The sequence below is a fragment of the Scomber japonicus genome, chromosome 21, assembly GCF_027409825.1.
Source record: "Scomber japonicus isolate fScoJap1 chromosome 21, fScoJap1.pri, whole genome shotgun sequence".
Lineage (NCBI taxonomy): Eukaryota > Metazoa > Chordata > Actinopteri > Scombriformes > Scombridae > Scomber > Scomber japonicus.
This window is the reverse complement of record NC_070598.1, coordinates 5,590,002-5,612,959: the sequence shown is the minus strand read 5'-3', so window position 1 is coordinate 5,612,959 and position 22,958 is coordinate 5,590,002. Positions and strand designations below refer to the sequence as shown.

Below are 22,958 nucleotides of genomic sequence, written 5' to 3'. Positions count from 1 at the left end.
TTCCTTGACTCACGGACAACAGGAGGGTTAATAAGAGTAAATGGAAATGCAAGGAAGATGTTCACCGTCTTACTTTAAAAAAGTGCAGCTGAGGTTTATTATTTAGGGAGAAAACTATCCAAATTATTTGGTTCTAGCTTCTTAAATGTGAATATTTTCTAGTTTCTATGATAATAAACTGAACATCTTTAAGTTTTGGACTGTTGGCGGAATCAAAAGAACAATTTTCACCATTTTCTGCCATTTTATACACCAAATAACTAACACTAACTCTTCACTAAATGGGAATTAGAAGTACAGGAAGTTTAACCATTGCACTTATCTAATGGATGCAAATGGTGAAAAAACTAATTTACCACCATGCATATTGAATTTTAACCCTTTACCCGCCTGTTGTCCTTCCATTAATCATGCAACTTTTGTTCTCCCAGTTCAAAAATTGACATAAGGTATAAATTCAATCACCCAATTATGTGTTGGACCCTTTTAGTCAACTTCATTCTTACTTATTACCACAAATTTTAAACATATTTTTGAAAGTTATGGACAATAGGCTTCATTTAAATTAACCCGAGGACAACAGGAGGGTTCAGATCTACACTAGTATTGGATATAAATATAAATATGTTGGCTAAAGTAAGTACAAGTCTGTTCTCTTTTGCTTATATCTATTGAAATGTGCGCTAAATAAAGAGTAAAAGCAAAACTACACCTGCATGCTAAGCAAAGAACAGCTGAGGTTTTTTATTTAGGGAAGAAAATGTCCAATTTATCTGGTAACAGCTTCTTAAAATGTGAATATTTTCTAGTTTTTATGACAGTAAACTGAATATCTTTAAGTTAAAAAGACTTTTCCGTGCAATGATGAACAATTTCCACCATTTTCTTACATTTTATAGATCAAACACCTAACTCTGACCACCGTCCCTGAAGCCATTGCTGCTGCTAACACGGCTAGAAAAATAATTAACACATGACTGACACCAGACAATAAGAGCATTATCTCTCATATAAAAGACTTCAAATAAAACGACAGCTTGTAAAAATAAAAGAAGAGGCAATCCAGTGAGGCAATAAGCTCTCAGAAGGCTTGCGTGCATGTGCAGCAGCCTGTGGAGCATGATGAAGTGGACACTCGACAATTTGTGGAGGCTGTAGAGGAGATTATCTGTGTCGTGAGGTAGGCTCAAATCCCGCACAGTCAGCACTTGTAGGGGAAAGGGGGAGAAAGAAGCTGTGGATACTGTCATGATCATGTCATGCCATGCGGCTGCTGAGTCACTGCATTCCTACATATCTCAATGTCAAGTCGACGAGGAGACACGAATATGAACAATATATGCTGAAGGTTTCGTCATTTACATTGCATTAAATATTGTTAGGCAAGCACTGCTTTCTTTCTTACATCATAACATTGAAAACGTGCTTCCTGGCTGTTTGCACATCATGCAACAGTTTGATAATAGACTATACATTTCTGTTTAATCAAATCTACAATCAATCGGAGACTGAAAAACGACTCTCCAGTTCTTAATTTCCACTTCCTGTCTGGAGCCTTTGATTATATTTGTATTGGAGATCTGACTTTTATCTTTATCGATACATGCAAGTCTGCTCTGTAATAACCATAGACTGTATAAAAGAAATGGACGTAACATCCGTGACGTCACCCATTAGTTTGTGGACTGCTGCTCGGAAGCCAATAGTTTCGAATCTACGCAGCGCCATCTTGAAAATTTCAAGTGCATGCTGGGAAAAATAAAAACACAGACTCTACTTATATGGGCATGAGGCGGGGCCATGGGCGGAGCGGGGAGGTTGCTATGGTTGCGAGGGCTGGATCTCGAGGACATTGGTCAATCAACCTGTCAATCAGGACGTAGCCACGCCCTAATGCATACCCTGCTTTATCGTCAAATATAAAATCAGGGAGGCCAAAATGTCCCAAATGAACATCATACTGCATTGAAGAAGGCTTTAAACTAGCGATTGAGACCATAAACACATTTTGAAAACGTTTACTGAGGTTAGAAATCAAGTGAGAAGTTGGTGAATTCTCCATTGACTTGTATAGAGACAGAAGTACTTTTGACACCAAAACGGTCGCCCCCTGGTGGCCTTTTGATAGAATGCAGCTCTAAGTTACTTTCGCGTTGGCCTCATTTCAGAGGACCAGAACTCCCCACCTGGTAATAACCTACCAGCCATTGAGAAGAGTGTCAGTCCACGTTTTCTATGGTTGGTTAATCACAGAGGGAGAAAAAAACAACCTAAAACTCAATTCAGGAGCTGCACCTTGTCGTCAAAATTAGCTAAAAACTGAGCTTGATCCTGTATGAAACACTAATTATAAATGACAGAAACAGGAAGTGGCAACACTCAACTAAAGTTACGCCACTTTTCATAACTTCATCACTCAGTCAACTGTGGAATTATCAGCATCTAATTGTCTAAAATGAGAAATAAAAAGGATTTGTTCTTTTTTCTGTTAGCATTGTCGCTAACAGATTAGGCGGCTCACTTCATGCTTTATAAAGTTTATATTCTCAAAGGTTTATTATTATAGTTTTGTATTTCTCTGTAATGCAGCACAGTGTTAACAGTATTAATTACATGCCTGATAAGATCCAAGCCGCAGATATGAACTGGTTTTAATGTGTAATGGTATATTTTATGTTTTAGCGGAAGACGAATTTCCACCTTGGGAGGACAATAAAGCTTTATTCTATTGTATTCTAACATTATTAAAATACATTACTACAACATATCAGTGCTTACAACAGAATTATGAGAGATTAAGGTGGTTGGACCTCAGTCTGACCCTCTCGGGGAGTCACATTTTAAAGTCAAATTTCATTTTGGTGCAGTCTGAGAGCAAAATTAAGAGGTTATATCTATAAAATATAAAACAAATTGTACTCTAAACAATTTTGTGCTTTGGTACAGACATGTTTGGCTCACTATGAAACTGTGGTTGCACAAATTAGACTATGGTGGGCTGCAACATTAACCCTTTCATGCATGAATTATGATAACCTCAGTCAAGATTTTTCATACTATAATTGACATACTACTACATTAGAAGAACATAAATCAACTGATCTACGACCATAAACATTACTGCAGGTTTAGTGTTGATGTATGTGATGATGCTCTCGTGTCTACTGTGTTGGTTGAAATGTAACTATGCATCAAAATCCTTTCATACATAACAAAACTGCTTTTGAATAGCTATCCACTGCAGTGTCCACTATGCATGAAAGGGTTAAAGATAATTAACGGGGGGAAACACTGCATGCATACATACATACATTACAACATTACAACATTATATAACGATTGTGCAGACACAGTTTTCAGTAGCGACGGACAGATCAATGCTTTCTCTCCTCACTCTTATCCAAGCTGAAGATGTCAAACTAATAAACAAGTGTCTGTTGGGTAAGAGGGATTTTACAGCAGCTGCCAGACGCACGTCACAGAAAGTATATGGAGGTTAGAAAAGTAATAAAACCTGATATGGATTAGATGGTGTGAACAGGTTGTTACTAATCCTGAAATGTGAGGTGTGATGGATGGCTCACTTCCTGCCTGTCTGACTGTCTGACTGTCTCAGTGTGAGTCACTGATGCCGTTTCACTGTGTCTCACCTCCGCGGTTCAAAACTATTCAATTCATCTACAGATTCAAAAATCAACAACTATCAGACTGTATCCAACCTAAGAGGAATATCCATGTTTAACCCCGAAACAGGCAGGATTTTATTTACTTTTATGTTACTAGTTATCTCATTTGCATCCAAGTAAACATTTCCACAAATAATTTTTTATGAGTTGTATCTCCACCAGGAAAATTCGTCCCTATTAAGGTATTTTTAAAAAAAAGTATATGTATGTATCTTCTGCTGCACGCTGCCTGTTTAAGTACCAATAGTAGCCTAAATATCATTGTATCACAACAATGTTAATCCTGAAGAAAGGAAATCATTAAATCATTAAATCATTAAATAAATAAATAAGTATTTTACAGGAATGGATGGAGATATGCTGTCAATATATTTTACATAAATACACCTGATGGAGCTGACCTGAGGCTGATCTCAACCTGGAGACGGACACTTCCTGAAGGTGTTGAAAGATAAATCCAAAGGAGATGATTAACAGGATTAATAGGAAGACAATCAAATCATCAATTTGGTTGGACAGCCAGTGACTCACAAACATTGAATAAGTGAGTCAACTAGACACCAAATGCACTTATTTGCTTTCTTGACAGGAGATGGTAAGTTTAGGTTTAGCTTAGCATAAAGTATGCAAACAGGTTTAGCTTAACAAAGTATGCAAACAGCGAAATGGTAAGTTTAGGTTTAGCTTAGCATAAAGTATGTAAACAGCTAGATGGTAAGTTTAGGTTTAGCTTAGCATAAGGTATGCAAACAGGTTTAGCTTAACAAAGTATGCAAACAGCTAGATGGTAAGTTTAGGTTTAGCTTAGCATAAAGTCTACAAACAGCTAGATGGTAAGTTTAGGTTTAGCTTAGCATAAAGTCTGCAACCAGCTAGATGGTACGTTTAGGTTTAGCTTAGCACAAAGTATGCAAACAGCTAGATGGTAAGTTTATGTTTAGCTTAACATAAAGTCTGCAAACAGCTAGATGGTAAGTTTAGGTTTAGCTTAGCATAAAGTCTGCAAACAGCTAGATGGTAAGTTTAGGTTTAGCTTAGCATAAAGTCTGCAAACAGCTAGTCTGGCTTTGTTGAAAAGTTAAAACATCTGCACTAAAAGCAAATATAAAGCTCACTACTAATCAGCCAAGCTAGACGTTTCCCCTTGTTTCCAGTCTTTATGCTAAGCTATGCTAATTGTCTCTTGCATACAGGAGTGTGCTATTATGATGATCTTTATATTATCATCAAAATCTTGAAACCCTGAATTTAAAGATCTGGTGAATACTCAGGAGTCCAGGCTGTTTGTATGCAAGTCTTTTATATAAGTATGTTTATATTTGGCTAATTATGGGACTAACCTGGTGAAATAAAGACTAAATAAATAACTAATATAACTCTCAGCAAGAAAGTGAAGCATAGCAAAGCATTACTCCCATAAAAGTTGAACTATTGCTTTCCAATTTCATATTTCTTGGCCAGGATTTAGTGACTCCAGTTCTGTTGTGACCTTAAAGTTACCAGATAACCAGCGGAGACATCAAGAAGTTATAACCCCCCCCCAAAGCCAAGAAATAGTGGAACACTTAATCCCCCCGTAAAACCACACCTTGGTTTTCAGACAAACCGACATATATATATCGTGCCAATTTGTGAGCGAGGTTATCCCCCCTAATCTTACTTACTTAAGTCTTTTATGCTAAGCTACGTTATCTTGTTGCTGGCTGCACTTTCATATTCACCGATCTCATCTCAGCGGGAAAGCGAATAAGTAAGTAGTTCCCCAAAAAAATCTAACTATTCCTTTAATATAACATACTTTAAAAAACCACTGAAACCACTGAATCTGCACCAAATATTCAGTTCTGCAGCCGAATCTGACCTTTAACCTGTCTGTGTTTGCCACAATTAAAAGAAGTATAAGTTTAACACCATTACTAACAGCTTATGTCACCTTAACACTACAAAAACTAACAAAATAACCCCAATTCTTCCTACTTTATCCTCTTTATTTACTATATTTCTCACCTGCTCACAGTTTCCACCTGTCTAAATATTTCATAGCACCACCTGCGGACATTATATGGCTATCTGTAACTAGTGACGAATTAAGATGACATTAGGGAGGGAGTAATTATTACCCTTGGATTACTAATACCGAGGAAAAAGTCATTGAGTTGTTGGCGAGGAAGTCAAAGTGCATCTCTAAAGCAGTGGCGTCAGACTGAACATTAACCAGGTGAAAAGTTCGTTTCGAGGTTAAATTTACCTGGAAAAAAAATGCAAAGTCAAGCTACATACAAGCTGTATTTGCGCTCTGTAGTAAGGTAGATGTGTAATGAATGACCAAAGAGAGAGAGGGGGAATGATAAGAGCTAGGCTAATTATCACGGTCACAGAAAAAAGGAGAAGGTAAAGCGTAGTAAGCGTGGTATGAGTAAAGCTTACATTTGAGTATTACACAACAAAAAAAAAAAAGCCGAACTCACCTTGGACAGAAACAGAAACTCCATCAAATTAGTCGCCTTTAAAAAAACCCACGGAGAGAGATGGCGATATTTGCTTTCCCCCCCTCTCTTGCTAAGTAAAAAGCCAACAACAATTGCCAGCCCTTAGTTTTTATGGATTTCCCATTTCCCATTTCTGTTAGCCCCTGTCACATGATCAGGGGCAGATCTTCAGTAAAAGGGGGGGTAGGAAGAAGAAGACTATTACTCACTTTCACAATGTAAACCAACACACACACACACACAAGATTAACTAGACGCTCCCTAACTACACACACTGACACAAGCGCATATTGTTAAGGAGAGATAATAATTAACTTGGTAAGAGTTGGAGCCAAGGGAACGAGTAATAAATGCTAAAGGCGCTGTCATAACGCCAACTGTTTTTATCTTTAGTGAGCTTCTTGATCTGGCAAATCTCAGACAGCATGCACTGTGGTTCACTGTAGCGGTGCGTTTGAAGGTAGTTGAATTAATTTATTTTAATTTGATTGTCTTAATTAGCTTTAAAAAGACACAGAGAGTCTCAACTGAATCGAGTATGGCTTTTATAGTCTTTAAGATTTTACTCAGGAGGGTTTTTCCTCATTTTTTAATATTTAACATGTTACTGAATACATATGTTGCTGTTTTTAATTCTTTGAAATCAATATTTTTTTATATATTTAGTAAATAAATCATGATGTGGGTTTATTTGGAGCACACATGGAGCTTAAATGGAGTCACAGTACCAATTAAACCCACTTATTCATCAAATATCTTTATTTTATATTCCAAAATCTACATGAACTAATGAATACATTTTACAATGAGAGATAAATGTTGCAAGGAAGGAAGGAAGGAAGGAAGGAAGGAAGAATGGAAGGAAGGGAGGAAGGAAGGAAGGAAGGAAGGAAGGAAGGAAGGAAGGGAGGAAGAAAGGAAGGGGAGAAGGAAGGAAAGGAGGGAAGGAGGAGAATGGAAGGAAGGGAGGAAGAAAGGAAGGAAGGAAGGAAAGACAAAAGGAAGGGAGGTAGGAAGGAGGGACGGAATAAAAGGAGGAAGGAAGGAATGAAGGAAGGAAGGAAGGAAGGGAGGAAGGAAGGAAGGAATAAAAGGAGGAAGGAAGGAATGAAGGAAGGAAGGAAGGAAGGAAGGACAGAAGGTAAGGAGTTAGGAAGGAAGGAAAAGGGAGGAAGGAAGGAATGAAGTAAGGAAAGACAAAAGGAAGGGAGGTAGGAAGGAGGGAAAGAAGGAAGGACAGGAGGAAGGGAGGAAGGAAGGAAGGGATGGACGCAAGGAAGAAAGGAAGGAAGGAAGGAAGGAAGAAAGGAAGGAAGGAAGGAAAATAGGAAGGAAGGACAGAAGGAGGGAACATTTACCCTAACAGATGAAAACATTGGTTAGAAAATTAGAAAAGTCATCAAATGTAATAAGTTACATTACTTTGATGAAGTCATTGAAATAGTTACATTACTTACTAGTAATCTGTAACCTTAATCTGAAGTAATGTTTATTGTGCAACATAAGGAAAATATTTGATGACCTTAATATGACAAACTCCTTCTGTTGAGATCGCCAGATAAGCAATGTGTGAATCTATGAAGGAGTTAAACTGTCACACACATCATGTAGGTGTAAAAACCAAAAATAGGAAAAAAAAAAAAAAAAAAGAAAAAACGCCTCCTCTGCTATTTAGTGAAGCTTCAGTTTAAATCCTTCATGTCTAAAGCAGACTCATAATATTACAGTGAAGGAATTTAATAAGTTATAAGATTAGTGTCACTAATTCAGTATCAACAGAGTTACGGCCAGAAAAGTGTTTTTGGAGAATATTATGAAGTTGACCTTTGACCTTTTGGATATGAAATGTCATCACTTCATCCTTTTTTATCTTATTATTCGTCATATTAACCTTCGTGTCGTCCTCCCGGGTCAAATTGAACCATCTGTTTTGACTGTTCCTTCCTTCTTTCTTTCTTTCCTTCCTTCCTTCCTTCCTTCCTTCCTTCCTTCTCCCTCCATTCCTTCCTTCTCCCATTTCTTTCTTCCTTCTATCTGTGCTTCCTCTCTCCTTCTTTCTTTCTTCCTTTCCTTCTTCTCTCTTTCATGCCTTCCTCCATCTCCCTTTCTTCCTTCCTTCTGTCCTTCCTCCCCCCTACCTTCCTCTCTTTCTTCTTCTCTCCTTCTTTCCTCCGTCCTTCCTTCCTTCCTTCCTTCCTCCCTCCCTCCTACCTTCCTACCTCCCTTCCTTACTTACTTCTTTCCTCCATCCTTCCTTCCTCCCTTCCTTATTTCCTTCCCTCCCTTCCTCCCTTCCTCCCTTCCGTCCTCCCTGCCTTCTTTCCTTTACTCCCTTCCTCCCTTCCTTCCTTGACTCAAACACAACAGGAGGGTTAACATATAAATCCCTGAGTTTGTTGAACATTATGAAGTTAAAGTGTTAAAGTTAACCTTTGACCTTTTGGATATTAAATGTCATCACTTAATCCTTTTTTATCTTATTAGACATTTCTGTGAAACTTTGTCATAATCAGTGTTTGAATTCCTCAGTTTTAGTTTTTAAAAAGTGTGTTAGTAAAGTCACAGCAACCTTGACTTTTGTCCAGTTGAAATCTAATCAGTTCATCCTTGAGTCAAAGTGGATGTTTGTTCCAAATTTGAAGAAATACCCTGAAGTCGTTTCTGAGATATCGTGTTCTCTAGAAATGGACAGACGGAAAAACTTGGAGAATATAAAATCTCTCTGGTTGCAGCTGCGGCTGTGGTTGTCACTGGCGTGGAGTCATAAAAACTTTTATAAACAAGACGTCTGGTGAGGTTTTACATCTATGTGATTATGACATAACTATTTTCTATCCAAGAACAAAATACATGACAAAATGATCTCTGCCGTCTCTCTACACACATTTCATGGCTCTGGTAGTTCGGGTGTCATATATCTACTTCCACCTCTTAAATACTCGGCATTCTGCGTCTGAGCTGCCGGGGTTTAGATTTCAAAACATGGACAATAGTTATGTTTGTTTATGTGCAGCGAGCAACGTCCTTCCAGGTAGATAAGACGAGACTAGTGAGAAACATCGGAAAGGAAACAGCTGACAGAACACTGACAAAAAGAGAAATGCAAAGCCAAGGAAAAGCCAGGCGGGGAGGTCTGGTCCTCTGAAATGAGGCCAACGCGGAAGTAACTTAGAACTGCATTCTATCAAAAGGCCACCAGGGGGCGACCGTCTCTATACAAGTCAATGGAGAATTCACCAACTTCTCACTTGATTTCTAACCTCAGTAAACGTTTTCAAAATGTGTTTATGGTCTCAATCGCTAGTTTAAAGCCTTCTTCAATGCAGTATGATGTTCATTTGGGACATTTTGGCCTCTCTGATTTTATATGTGACGATAAAGCAGGGTATGCATTAGGGCGTGGCTACGTACTGATTGACAGGTTGATTGCACAATGTCCTCAAGATCCAGCCCTTGCAACCATAGCAACCTCCCCGCTCCACCCATGGCCCTGCCTCATGCCCATATAAGTAGAATCTGTGTTTTTATTTTTCCCAGCATGCACCTGAAATTTTCAAGATGGCGCTGCCTAGATTCGAAACTATTGGCTAATCTAACTAATCTGGGGCCTTTTCTTACATTTTCTTGAAAGCGCAGATCTGCAGTGTGCCCTTGACCTTTGACCCTTGATCTTATTGCTCTACACTGACTATGTAATCGTCTGTGCTGTTGCTCTGTTTTGTTGTTGTTGTTGTTTTAATGGCGTTGCACTGTATGTTTGATTTTTTGGCTTTATGTATCCTTATTTTTTCTTATTTTCCATTTGCTTTTTTGGACCTTGATAGATGAGATCTTTGGTGGGTGGGGTATTTGAAGTTCATGTTGTGAGATCCACTATATGAGCTACAGAGTCTTCTATCAGTTCATCTCTGTCAACTTCACAGTTTATGTTTTTTTTATTTCTGTTCTCTCGGAGGTATAAACATCACCTTATTTCCACTCGCCTACACTCACAACCCACATCAAAGTCAACCCTCTTTAAATATGTGATGTTGAAAAGCACAATGCTGGGAAATGAAGGAAATCTAACGTTCAGCAAAGATGAGTAAAAAGGTCATTTAAAAAAAGGGAAACAAAGATGCTGCCTATATAAATTCTTGGAACGCAGCGCACATAATGATACCAAGAATTCACCAAGCATCGCGAACTGAAACTCAAATCTAACAGTGTGAGACTATTTATGGGTGGATTTTTCCTTTAAGCTTGTGTAATATTTTCTGCCTCAGCATCTAATGTTCAGCAAAGATGAGTAAAAAGGTCATTTAAATTGAATTTTATGACATTTGGAAGATATTTCTGGAGCTGTTGAAAGGTGGAGATATGAGATATTTAATGTGTTGGTGGGAGTGTACGATGTAACCTATATTAAGAATATTATTATGAATATTAATGGATTATTATTGTGATTATTTTAGATGATTATTTTTATTTATGTATTTATATAATTTATTATTTATTGCTCAGTAATTTGTTGACTAATTTTTTGGTTTAATTTATCTTTTTTTAATTATTTATTTTACTATTAGGACATTTAATTTATTTACCTTTTCTGTATTATTAATATTTTTATTATTTATTTTATTATTAGGACATTTAATTTATTTACCTTTTCTGTATTATTAATATTTTTATTATTTATTTTATTATTAGGACATTTAATTTATTTAGTTTTTCTGTATTATTAATATTTTCATTATTATTTTCATTATTTATTATTTTATGTTTAAATTGTTGGATGTTGTACAAAAACCAATAAACATATATTTAAAAAAAAAAAAAAAGGGAAAAAAAAGAAGCTGCCTTTATAAATTCCTGGAACGCAGCGGACATAATGATACCAAGAAAAATCTAACAGCGTGAGACTATTTATGGGTGGATTCTTCCTTTAAGCTTGTGATATTTTCTGCCTCAGCATCTTAATCATCCTAAGATGAACTTGTTGAGAACCTCTCGAGTCGAGGAATGCTGCAGCTTTCTTTGGCCGTCGACCAGCTCGCCCTCCAGGACTCTGCCAGTCGTGTTTATCAAAAAAAAAAAAAAAATCCCACTAGCAAGCCGTGCAATTACGCTCTGCATTCGTGTGCCAGCTTTATTTTACTGTTTCCAATACTGGCAACACTTATTTAAAAAAATTAAAAATAAAAAGCTCTTTAGTTGTGGCATGGTTCACATTCTCCGGTGCTGTAATGATAAGGAGATTTCAGCAGCAGCAGCAGCAGCAGAAGTGATTCAGAGCTAGAAATGCTGCATGTAACCAGAGAATTGGCTCAAACATGAGACTAGATTTGTACACACATAACTCTGGAGGGGAACGGCACTGTCCAAAATACACACTCCGATGCCAGAGAGGACCGAAGGAGCTGATGCAGCAATAAAACTCCAGAGAGAGAGAGGGAGAGAGAGGGAGAGAGAGAGAGAGAGAGAGAGAGAGACACACAGAGAGAGAGAGAGCGAGAGAGAGAGAGAGAGAGGGAGAGAGGGAGAGAGAGAGGGGGAGAGCGAGAGGGAGAGAGAGAGAGGGACGAAGAGAGAGAGAGAGAGGAAGAGGGAGAGAGAGAGAGAGAGAGAGAGGGGGAGAGAGAGAGAGGGACGAAGAGAGAGAGAGGGGGGGAGAGGGAGAGAGAGAGACAGGGAGAGAGGGACAGGGAGAGGGAGAGAGAGAGAGAGAGAGAGAGAGAGAGAGAGCGAGTGGGAGAGAGAGAGGGAGGAAGAGAGAGAGAGAAAGAGAGAGAGAGGGAGAGAGACAGACAGAGAGAGAGAGAGAGGGAGGGAGAGAGAGAGAGAGAGAAAGAGAGGGGGGAGAGAGAGACAGGGAGAGAGAGAGAGAGAGAGACACAGAAGACACACACACACAGAGAGAGAGAGAGAGGGAGAGAGAGAGCGAGAGAGAGAGAGGGAGAAAGAGAGAGAGAGAGACACAGAGAGCGAGAGAGAGAGAGAGAGAGAGAGAAACAGAGAGCGAGAGAGAGAGAGAGGGAGACACAGAGAGAGAGGGAGACAGAGCGAGAGAGCGAGAGAGAGGGAGACACAGAGCAAGAGAGAGGGAGAGAGAGAGAGAGAGAGAGAGAGAGAGAGAGGGGGCGAGAGAGAGAGCGAGAGAGCGAGAGAGAGTAGAAGAAGAAATGTGTTTCCAGTGGTGGGTGTTTGGGGAAAGCTGAATTCAGAGTGGAATAGAGCTCTGAGCCTCATGAAACGACCGTAAACTACTAATTGAGAACATCATCCTCCTCCTGAGCGGGTGTTTAACCTCGTTTGTCACCAGGATCACCCAGCGTGCCTCGTCGTGTGTGTATGTGTGTGTGTGTGTGTGTGTGTGTGTTTTATGTCGTTTTTTTTGTTTTTTGTGGTCGGGAGAATATTTCGCCCTGAGCTTGACGGGTTAAGAAGAAGAGGGAGAGAAAGACAGGAGGAGAGAGAGAAAGAGGGCGTTTCTGTATGCGGTCGTGTCGACTTACGCTGTGAATAACCGATGCCACGGCGTCTGTAATCTGGTTGGGAGCGCTGGGGTTGCTCATGGCTCTGCACAGTGGAGTCCGCCGCTGCTGCTGCTGCTGCTGCTGCTGCTGGAGGAGAGGCTCCGGAAAGCTGATTTGGATTGGGGGTTTTTTTTTTTTTTTTTTGGCTTTAGCCCTTCTCTTTCTCACTGGGACTCAGACAGCTTTTGGGCAGCATAACCTGGAGACAGATATAGATCCACAAAGGGGGTTAGTCCACATAAAGCTGCAGATTTAAAAACATGAAGCAAACAAAGCGCTGAAAATGTGCACTGAAGCTGTGGGCCAGTAATCCCCCCCCCCCCCCCCGCCCGAATATGAATTTTAATTGTTTTGGCTCTTTACTCCCGACACATTAGGCTCGAAATCGAAACGGCATGCCTGACGAGCCGATTCCTTCAGTGCAGGAAGTTGAAATTCCTATTTAACCCTCCTGTTGTCCTCGAGTCAAGGAAGGAAGGGAGGAAGGAAGGAAGGAAAGAAGGAAAGAGGGAAAGAGGAAGGAAGGAAGGAAAGGAGGAAGGAAGGAAGGAAGGAAGGAAAGGAGAAAGGAAAGAGGGAAGGAAGGAAGGAGGAGGGAAGGAAGGAAGGGTGGGAGGGAGTAAAGAAAGAGAGGAGTGAGGAAAGACAGATGGAAGGATGGAAGGAAGGAAGGAAGAAAGAAAGGAAGTAAAGGAGGAAGGAAGGAAGAGAGGAAGACGGAAGGAAGGAAGGATGGATGGAAGGGTCCTCACGAGGAAGAAGGAAGGAAAGAGGGAAGGAGGGAAGGAAGGAAGGAAGTAAGGAAGGGGGATGGAGGAAGGAAGGAAAGAAAGACAGAATGGAGGAAGGAAGGAAAGAAAGACGGAAGGGAGGAAGGAAGGAAGGAAGGAAGGAAGGAAAGAGAGAGGAAGGAAAGAAAGTGAAGGATGGAGGGAGGAAGGACTGATGGAAGAAAGGGAGGAAGAGTTAAAACAGGGAGGACGACACGAAGGTTTAAACATTATCCTTCAATTTTTATGACATTGCAGCAGGAGACATAAACCAAGACAATAAATTTTAAATATGAAGACTTCAGTGACGTTAATTATAACTTGCCTAATTACCTTTTTGTCCTCTATCATTTTGGATAATTATATGTACTTGTAACTTTGGACTACATTCCTGCTAGCATCTCTGTAAGGCTGCGTTAGCTAAATGTAGCACGAAATTCCTATTTAACCCTCCTGTAGTCCTCAAGTCAAGGAAGGAAGGGAGGAAGAAGGAAGGAAAGGAGGGAGGAAGGAAAGGAGGGAGGAAGGAAAGGAAGGAAGGAAGGAAGGAAGGAAAGGAGGGAGGAAGGAAGGGAGAAAGGAGGGAGGAAGGAAGGAAGGAAGGGAGGAAGAAGGAAGGAAAGGAGGGAGGAAGGGAGGAAGGAAAGGAGGAAAGGGCGGAGGAAGGAAGAAGGAATTAAACGTGGGGGAAAAGGAAGGAAGAAAGAAGGAAAGGAGGGAGGAAGGAAGGACGGAAGGAAGAAAGAAAGGAGGGAGGAAGGAAGGAGGGAAGGAAAGAAGGAAGGGAGGAGGAAGGAAGGAAGGAAGGAAGAAGGAAGGAAAGGAGGGAGGAAGGAAGGAGGGAAGAAGGAAAGGAGGGAGGAAGGAAGGAGGGAAGGAAAGGAGCTAAATTAAAAATTAAGGGTTCAACAAACTTATAAGACATCATCAACTAAAATGACAGCTAAAGGGAGGAATGTGAACCTCATGGTGGCGCTAGAGGAAAAGGTCAGAGGAGAGGATCACCAAATTCATTAGGACTCCTCCTCCGAGTGCTACAAATGTACTGTACAACATTTCATCATAATCCATCCATTAGTGGTTGAGATATTAAAAAAAGGGGTCATAATTCATGCACAGTTCATCTAAACAGGAAGTTAAAGACTCTAATTGCAGCTCTTTCAAAATAAGAGTAAGTTTTGCATTTGAAATTGAATGTTTTTACTGTCCTAACTGTACTCATTAGGGACGGAGGAAGGAAGGAAGGGAGGAAGAAGGAAGGAAAGGAGGGAGGAAGGAAGGAAAGGAGGGAGGAAGGAAGGAAAGGAGGGAGGAAGGGAGGGAGGAAGAAGGAAGGAAAGGAGGGAGGAAGGAAGAAGGGAGGAAGAAGGAAGGAAGGAAGGAAGGAAGGATAAAGAGGAAGTTAAAGACTCTAATTGCAGCTCTTTCAAAATAAGAGTAAGTTTTGCATTTAAAATTGAATGTTTTTACTGTCCTAACTGTACTCATTAGTCATTGAGACAAAAAAAAAAAAAAACAGGGTCACAAGTCATGCACAGTTCATCTAAAGAGGAAGTTAAAGACTCTAATTGCAGCTCTTTCAAAATAAGAGTAAGTTTTCCATTTGAAATTGAATGTTTCGAGCATAAAGTAACATGTTTTTACTGTCCTAACTGTACTCAGATCTACTCTAAAGGAAGAAGTTAAACACCGTAATTGCAGCCCTTTCAAAATAAGAGTACATTTTGCATTTGAAATTGAATGTTCTCGAGCACACAAAGTAACTCAGATCTACTTTAACTAAGGAAGAAACAGTTCCTGGATTTCCTGAAAGCCCTTAAAGTACCTTTGAATCCCCAGACTCCACTTTCACAAAACACTAACAGCCTCTCATTTCACGCTGGAGTGGAAACTCTTAACAACAGTTTACATTTGACTCGAGGCGTGACGGCAACGATTCCTCAAGACATACAACATGCATACCAAACACATCAACCTTTTCCATTTCTCCCGATGCCTGATCCTGATCCTGAAGGGCCTCACTCGCAGCACTTCAAGGTTACTAACCATTAAAGAGTCAGATAAGGAGGCTGATAACCTGGTGCTACTGTGCAGACGACCCTTTGATAAGCAAGCGGCACGTGCTTCCACTAACCTCCACCTCCGTCACACTCTCTCTCAAAATCCTCCCCTTATTTGATGTATAAACTACAAAAAGGATATCAGATCATCGGGGGGGCAATTAAGGCAGCTTGAGGAGTCAGAGGAGACTAAAGTAAGAGTGGTAAAATGTGCTGTGGAAGAGGTGGAAGAGGTAGAAGTGTGGAAGAGTGTGTGGGAGAAAAGTAATTTACATAAAAATATAGATTAGCTTAAATTTGCATTCATTTGTGAGTTTGTTTAAAGTCCGAATGACACCGCTACAAAACAAGAACCTTTAACTTCTACAGTCCTTTAACCCTCCTGCTGTCCTCGAGTTAAGAAAGGAAGGGAGGAAGAAGGAAAGGAAGGGAGGTAGGAAGGAATGAGGGAAGGAAGGTAGGAAAGGAGGAAGGAAGGATGGAAAGAAGGAAGGTAGGAAGAAGGAAGGAAAGGAGGGAGAAAGGAAGGAAGGAAAGGAGGAAAGGAAAGAAGGAAGAAAGGGAGGGAGGGAGGAAGGGGGGAAGGAAGAAGGAAGGAAGGTAGGAAAAGAGGAAAGGAAATAAAGAAGGGAGGGAGGAAGGAAGGGAGGAAAGAAGGATGGAAGGAAGGAAGGAAGGTAGGAAAGGAGGAAGGAAGGATGGAAGAAAGAAGGAAGGAAAGGAGGAAAGGAAAGAAGGAAGGGAGGGAGGGAGGAAGGGGGGAAGGAAGAAGGAAGGAAGGAAGGAAGGAAGGAAGGAAAGGAGGAAAGGAAATAAGGAAGGGAGGAAGGAAGGACGGAGGAAAGAAGGAAGGAGGGAGGGAGGAAGGGAGGGAGGAAAGAAGGAACAGTCAAAACAGACGGGGTCAATTTGACCCTGTCTGTTGACCGGAAGGTTAAATAAACCAGGCGCCTCCCACAGCGTGTCCTAAAACTCGCCCCGTGCTGTATTATTAACTAAACATCGACTTTTTAATTCAAACTTAAAAAAGCAGGAATCCATCTTTTCTTTTTCTTTTTTCTTTTTTCTTTTTTTATTCACTTCTTCACTTCTTCAGTGTCACGGTTGGAAATCATGTCCTGCCAAAAAGCCGAGCTGGCTCTCTGACAGCAGCTATCAAAGTAACGATAAGCCTCCTTGATGCCTGAGTACAATCATATCAATGACCTTGTTGGCAACTGACGGGGATTTCTATCGGAGGTATGTAAAAAAAAAAAAAAAAAAAAAAAAAAGTACAATCAATGACAAGAGATTAGTATTTTAGGAGCAGGACGAACACGTTACCTGCCAGACTGAGACAGACTCTCTCTCTCTCTCTCGCTGCTGTTTCTGTTGGCAACGCTCTACCGTCACTCTGCCACGATGCTAATCACTGCACCAAATGTTAATTACAGACTGGCAGCTGTTCGATTCAGACGATCACCTTTAACCCTTTAACCTACTTGTTCCAGGGTCCATTTTGACCCATTTTGATATTTCAAAGAGATTAAAAAATAAGCAAGAAATATGATGATTTATCCTCATTTGATGCAGAATATGCAAAAAAAGGGAAATATTTCAACTATTTAAACGTAATGTTTTTTTGCAGCTGATTGACATTTTTTCAAAAATTACTATTCAAAAGTACTGTTTAGTAACATTAGACCGATATATATAATTGTAAAAGTGATTCTAAATGTTTTTTCTCCATTAATAAAAAGTGTTATCCTCACGAGACCCAGAATAAAAGACATTTTTATGCAGCTGATAGTCATTTTTGATGAATTTATGACTCATATTTATGTAAAAATTCAAACATTAGCTTTCAAAAATACAGTTTTTTCAATCAAATTCATTTAAAATTGATATGCACTCATATATGAAGTCACATTGGGTCAATAAAAAGCATAAAAACTAAAGAATAATAAACTCTCTCTAGCTCTCTGAAAGCATCATTATCCTCACAGGACCCAGAATAAGACATTTGCATGCAGCTGATATGCATTTTTGTTTAATTTTTTATTCATATTTATGTAAAAATTCAAACATTAGCATTAAAAAATACAGTTTTTTCAATCAAATTCAATATAATTAATTTAAAATTAATATAAATAAGACACTTTTATGCAGCTGATACTCATTTTTGTTGAATTTTTTGACTCATATTTATATAAACATTTAAAAACCAGCATTCAAAAATACAGTTTTTTTTGGTCAGATTAAATCTAATTTATTGAAATGGATACATAATCCTGAGTTAAGTCATGCTGGATCAACAAAAAGCATAAAAAAATAAAGATTATACTCTCTCTGCTCTCTAAAAAGCATCATTAAGGATTCATTACTACATGTATAGAAACTAACTATGAGTGGATAGTGTGATATGACCAGTACGTAAAGGGTTTTAACTAGTTTGAGAGGCTGAAATCTGTCCAGTATAACGGTCAGGGAGGGATTGGGTTGTAGCTCGGGCGTGTTTGAAGTCTTACTTTCTCAGTAAACCTAGACCCCACCGGCAAAAAGGAGGAAGAGGAGGCAGGGCCGGCTACACAGGGATAAAGTTACAGAACCCTGTTGATCCTGGGCAGAAACCATGGGAACCAGCCTATCTACCTCGGGCCAAAGTCTGTAATAATACCACTAAAGATAACAAACAACAATAATGATCAGAAGAAAACAAGTTGGAACGGAGACAATTGTGCAACTGTCCTTTTGGGTTTGAAGGAAGTAGATTTTTTTTTTTTAGTGATTTAAGTGATTTTGAAGCACACACACACACAAAAGTAATCAGTCTATAAAAAGGCTGAGTAAAAAGGAACTGATTGTTTCTTATGTAATAACAGAAAAAGGGACGAATGCTGACAATGCAAGAGGAAGCGAGGACAAAATGTGTGTTTCTCCTGGAAGAAGAACATCACACACATATACACACACACACGCACACACACGCACACACACGCACACACACACACACACACACACGTTGAAGCTTTCATACCTCACAAATTGTCCCTTAAAAGAAATAAAACATTTTTTTTTCCTCCACTAAAAATACTTTTTTCCATATTGCTCTTAGTCACACACACACACACACACACACACACACACACACACACACACACACACACACACACACACACACACACACACACACACACATATATACACACATACATATATACACACACAAAAGCTTTGGGAAAACTATCCTTCTGGGAGGAAGTAAGTATGAAAACAGGAAGTAGGTAACCACGACAGCTACAGACTGAAGCCGAGAAAAATTTAGGATTCTTACAAGTATTCCTTTCCTCCATCCCTCCTTTCCTTCCTTCCTCCCTCCCTCCCTCCTTACTCCCTTTCTTTCTTCCTTCCCTCCCTCCTTTCCTTCCTTCCTTCCTCCCTACTACTTTCCTTCCTTCCTTCCTCCCTCCCTCGTTACTCCCTTTCTTCCTCCCTCCCTACTCCTTTCCTTCCTTCCTCCCTCCCTCGTTACTCCCTTTCTTCCTCCCTTCCTTCTCTCCTTACTCCCTTCCTCCCTCCGTACTCCTTTCCTTCCTTCCTCCCTCCCTCCCTCCTTACTCCTTTCCTTCCTCCCTCCCTCTTTCCTTCCTTCCTCCCTCCTTCCTTACTCCTTTTCTTCCTCCCTCCCTACTCCTTTCCTTCCTTCCTTACTCCCTTTCTTCCTCCCTTCCTTCTCTCATTACTCCCTTCCTCCCTTCCTCCGTACTCCTTTCCTTCCTTCCTCCCTCCCTCCTTACTCCTTCCTTCCTTCCTTCCTCCCTCCCTCCTTACTCCTTTCCTTTCCTTTCCTTCCTTTCTTCCTTTCTTCCTTTCAAGTATCTACAATGTCAGACCTTTGGGAAGGAGGAGGAGGAAGAGGAGGAAGAAGAGGAGGAGGAGGAGGAGGAGGAGGAGGAGGAGGAGGAGGAGGAGGAAGAGGAAGAGGAAGAGGAGGAAGAAGAGGAGGAGGAGGAGGAGGAGGAGGGGGGCGTCAGGTGTAAACACTGTCTGAGCAGCTAATCTGGGTTAATTTAAAGTGCTTACTGACTCCTCTGTCAACTCTTTAAAGGTTAACTAAGCTCGTCACTGTCGTCCTCAAGTCACTCCTCTCTCGACTCATACTGAACTTAAACTAATGTCATCTACGCTAAATTAATACCAACCTAAAGTGCTGTTTTTGTTTAAATTATAAACTTATCTATCATATTATGCACTTATATTATAAACTGAATATACACAACTTTAAAAGAAAAGTGGAGTGAAAGACAATAATTGAAAGCTCTTTGGTTTACAGGCCGATTAACTCACACATTCATCACATTTAATATATCTAGGGTAGTTTATACTGTCTAATACTGTTTATATTTGAATTATCTGCTATGACTGATTTAAAAAACAACAACTCCTTTCCTTCCTTCCTTACTTCCTTCCTTTCCTTCCTTGCTTCCTTCCTCCCTCCCTCCCTTCTTACTCCCTTTCTTCCTTCCTTCCTTCCTCCTTTCCTTCCTTTCTTCCTCCCTCCCTCCTTCCTCCCTTCCTTCTCTCCTTACTCCCTTCATTCCTCCCTCCATCCGTACTCCTTTCCTTCCTTCCTTCCTTCCTTCCTCTCTCCTTACTCCTTCCCTTCTTTCCTTCCTTCCTTCCTCCTTTTCTTCCTCCCTCCTTACTCTTTCTTCCTCCCTCCTTTCTCCCTCCCTTCCTTCTCTCCTTTCCTTCCTTCCTTCCTCCTTCCTTCCTTTCTCCCTTTCTTCCTCCCTTCCTTCTCTCCTTACTCCCTTCCTGCCTCCCTTCCTCCTTACTCCTTCCCTTTCTCCCTTCCTCCTTACTCCTTCCTCCCTCCCTACTCCTTTCCTTTCCTTTCCTTCCTTCCCCCTTTTCTTCCTACCTCCCTACTCCTTTCCTTCCTTCCTTCCTTCCTCCCTCCCTCCCTTTCTTCCTCCCTCCCTTCCTTCCTTACACCTTTCCTTTCTTCCCTTCCTTCCTTCCTTCCTTGACCTGAGGACAACTGGAGGGTTAAAATGACTAAAACACGTTTACAGGTCAATTAACTCACACATTCATCACATTTAATAGACTGTCTAATACTGTTTATACTCATTATATGAATGGCATTTACTGTTTATATTTGAATTATCTGCTATGACTGATTTAAAAAAAAACTACTACAGCTGACAGGGTGTAACCCGCTATTTACACTTACTAAAAGGAAGGTTGCAACATTTTAGAGGAAGTTACATTTCCTTTACTGTTATCTAGAAGTCATCTTATTGCGTCTAAGTGAACCAATTGGTTGAAATTCGTTTGAATATTACCAAAACCTTTTTTCACACTTGCGTCATACCTGTGGAGGAAAGTGCTAACCCAGAACATCATGGTGATAATGTCTTTGGCATCTTTTAGAGATAATTAGGTGTTGACTCATCTCCTCCACAGAGTGCAAATAATCTAAATAAAGTCTCTCTGTGGTATGTTGTTGATGGAAAAATGTCATGCCCAGTTTTAAAATGTTTAATTTGACTCCTCTTAATAATAAAGTGAAGCACCTTTAAGGGAGAAAAAGTTTAAACCACTTCACAATTTTTCAACTCTGTCCTAAATCTGGTGCCTGAATGAATATTACCTCATATTTTTCTTGCTGTAATCATTCCTCCTGTTCATACTGACTATTAAAACACCCCCACCATAATGCATTTACAATATAAGTGATGGAGGCCAAAACCCCACAGTCCTCCTTTTGTGCAAAAAAAAAATGAGTTTAAACGCTTATTTGAAGACGATAATATGAGGCTTCAACCGTCCAAATGAGTCAAATCAAATCAATATCTTACAAAGTTAAAGTATTTTTAGTGTCAAATTCTCTATTTTTGTCCTTCCAAGGAAAACACTATCAGGACACAAAGAGAGAAAAGCCAGTAACTGTAGAAGATATTCACTTTATTTGACTAAGTCAGACTGCTGAGGCCTCATATTAGCTTCAGATAAACTTTTAAAATACATATTTGCACAGAAGGAGGACTGGTGGTGGATTTTTGCCCCACCATCATTTGAGATCTTGTAACGGGGTCTATATATGAACAGCAGGAGGGACGATTACAGCAAGAAAAACATGTCTCAATATTCATTTTTAAAGGTCTAAGTGCATCTGGCTATCTTTTGAAGAGAGGAGCAATGACAGAATAAAGTCACAATCACACTAATACTGTAGGAATGATGAGTCAACATAAAATATATCCACCAATCATCTCAAAAAACAGTCAAAATGAAAAAGGGTCAGCGCTCTCTAAGTCACGTCTGCACGTCAACAAAGTAACTTGATGTCTCTTCTTGTGACCTTTGCAGTTAAAAAATGGACAAAAGGTTAAAAAAGTGCTTGTGCTGTGTCTGCTGCTGCTTGCTCCTCGTAATGACATTAAGCGGTAAGACTGAGAACAGACAGGCACCCCGAACGAAGGTCAAGAACAAGATCCAGACTCAAAAAACTAAACTGTCGTCGACGGCAACAACAACAACAACAAGCCTACATGCGTCTCAAACCTAGTGATCAACTTCGACCGGCAGCTTGGCACGCGAGCGTCGACCGCAGGCTGCATGCTGATGTACAAATTAAAGAACAGTTCAATAAAAAAAAAAAAAATGAACAAACTGCCAATAAAAAATTAAAAAAAAAAACACCAATTGCCTCTCTCTTTCTCTCTCTCTCTCTCCGGATATAGAAGCTTGATCATGATGTCCAAAAACCTCAAAACCCAGCGAACAGGCCTTTACTTATAACAGCAGGACAATGACAGGGAGGGAAAGAGCGAGTTTAAGGTTTCATTAGAGAACTGAGCACTGAAGAAAAAGAAAAAAAAAAAAAAAAAAAGGGGAAAAAAAAAAAAGACAGTAAGTGATTCATTTGTCTGTTGAGCTGACAACGCAGTCCTGTCGGTTTTTCCTGAAGCACTGATTATGTAGTTACGATAGCAGCAGCAGAGTAACATACAGATAAAAAAACTGTGTGGCCTTAATGTTTTATCTAACATGCTGTAACGTTCTGAAATTCACAGACAACTATATTATCGCATGATGAAGAAACAAAAAAAGGGGGTCAGATCAGGCGTACAATGATTTAAAGACAAACACTTGAAGATTTATCGCTGAGGTTTTTTTTTGACGTTGCATTAAACAACCAATTTTGAATCAACCACAGAGTTTTATAGAGCCATCATGTCCCAAAACCAAACGATGTCCTTTAAAGGCTCTAAAAAAAATCAAGACTTACCGCAGTGGGAAAACATATTTGTGCTACTAAATCTCAAAGTCGGGTTAGTTTAAAGCATTTTTCTTTTTAAACCTGCTTTCTTTTTTATGGTTTACAGATCATGATTTAAGTCTGACTCAGCTCTCTGTCTCTCTCTCTCTGTGTGTGTCTCTCTCTCTC

The 22,958-nt window shown here is 39.9% G+C and overlaps 1 protein-coding gene across 1 annotated transcript in view; it reads right to left on the bottom strand.

The window, feature by feature from the left end:
• slc4a2b (solute carrier family 4 member 2b) overlaps positions 1–22,958 on the bottom strand; it is a 70,839-nt gene that overhangs the window by 37,047 nt on the left and 10,834 nt on the right. The window contains 1 exon segment of the mRNA XM_053342703.1: positions 12,670–12,889. Coding sequence (XP_053198678.1) covers positions 12,670–12,729 — 60 coding nt within the window. The 5' untranslated portion in view covers positions 12,730–12,889.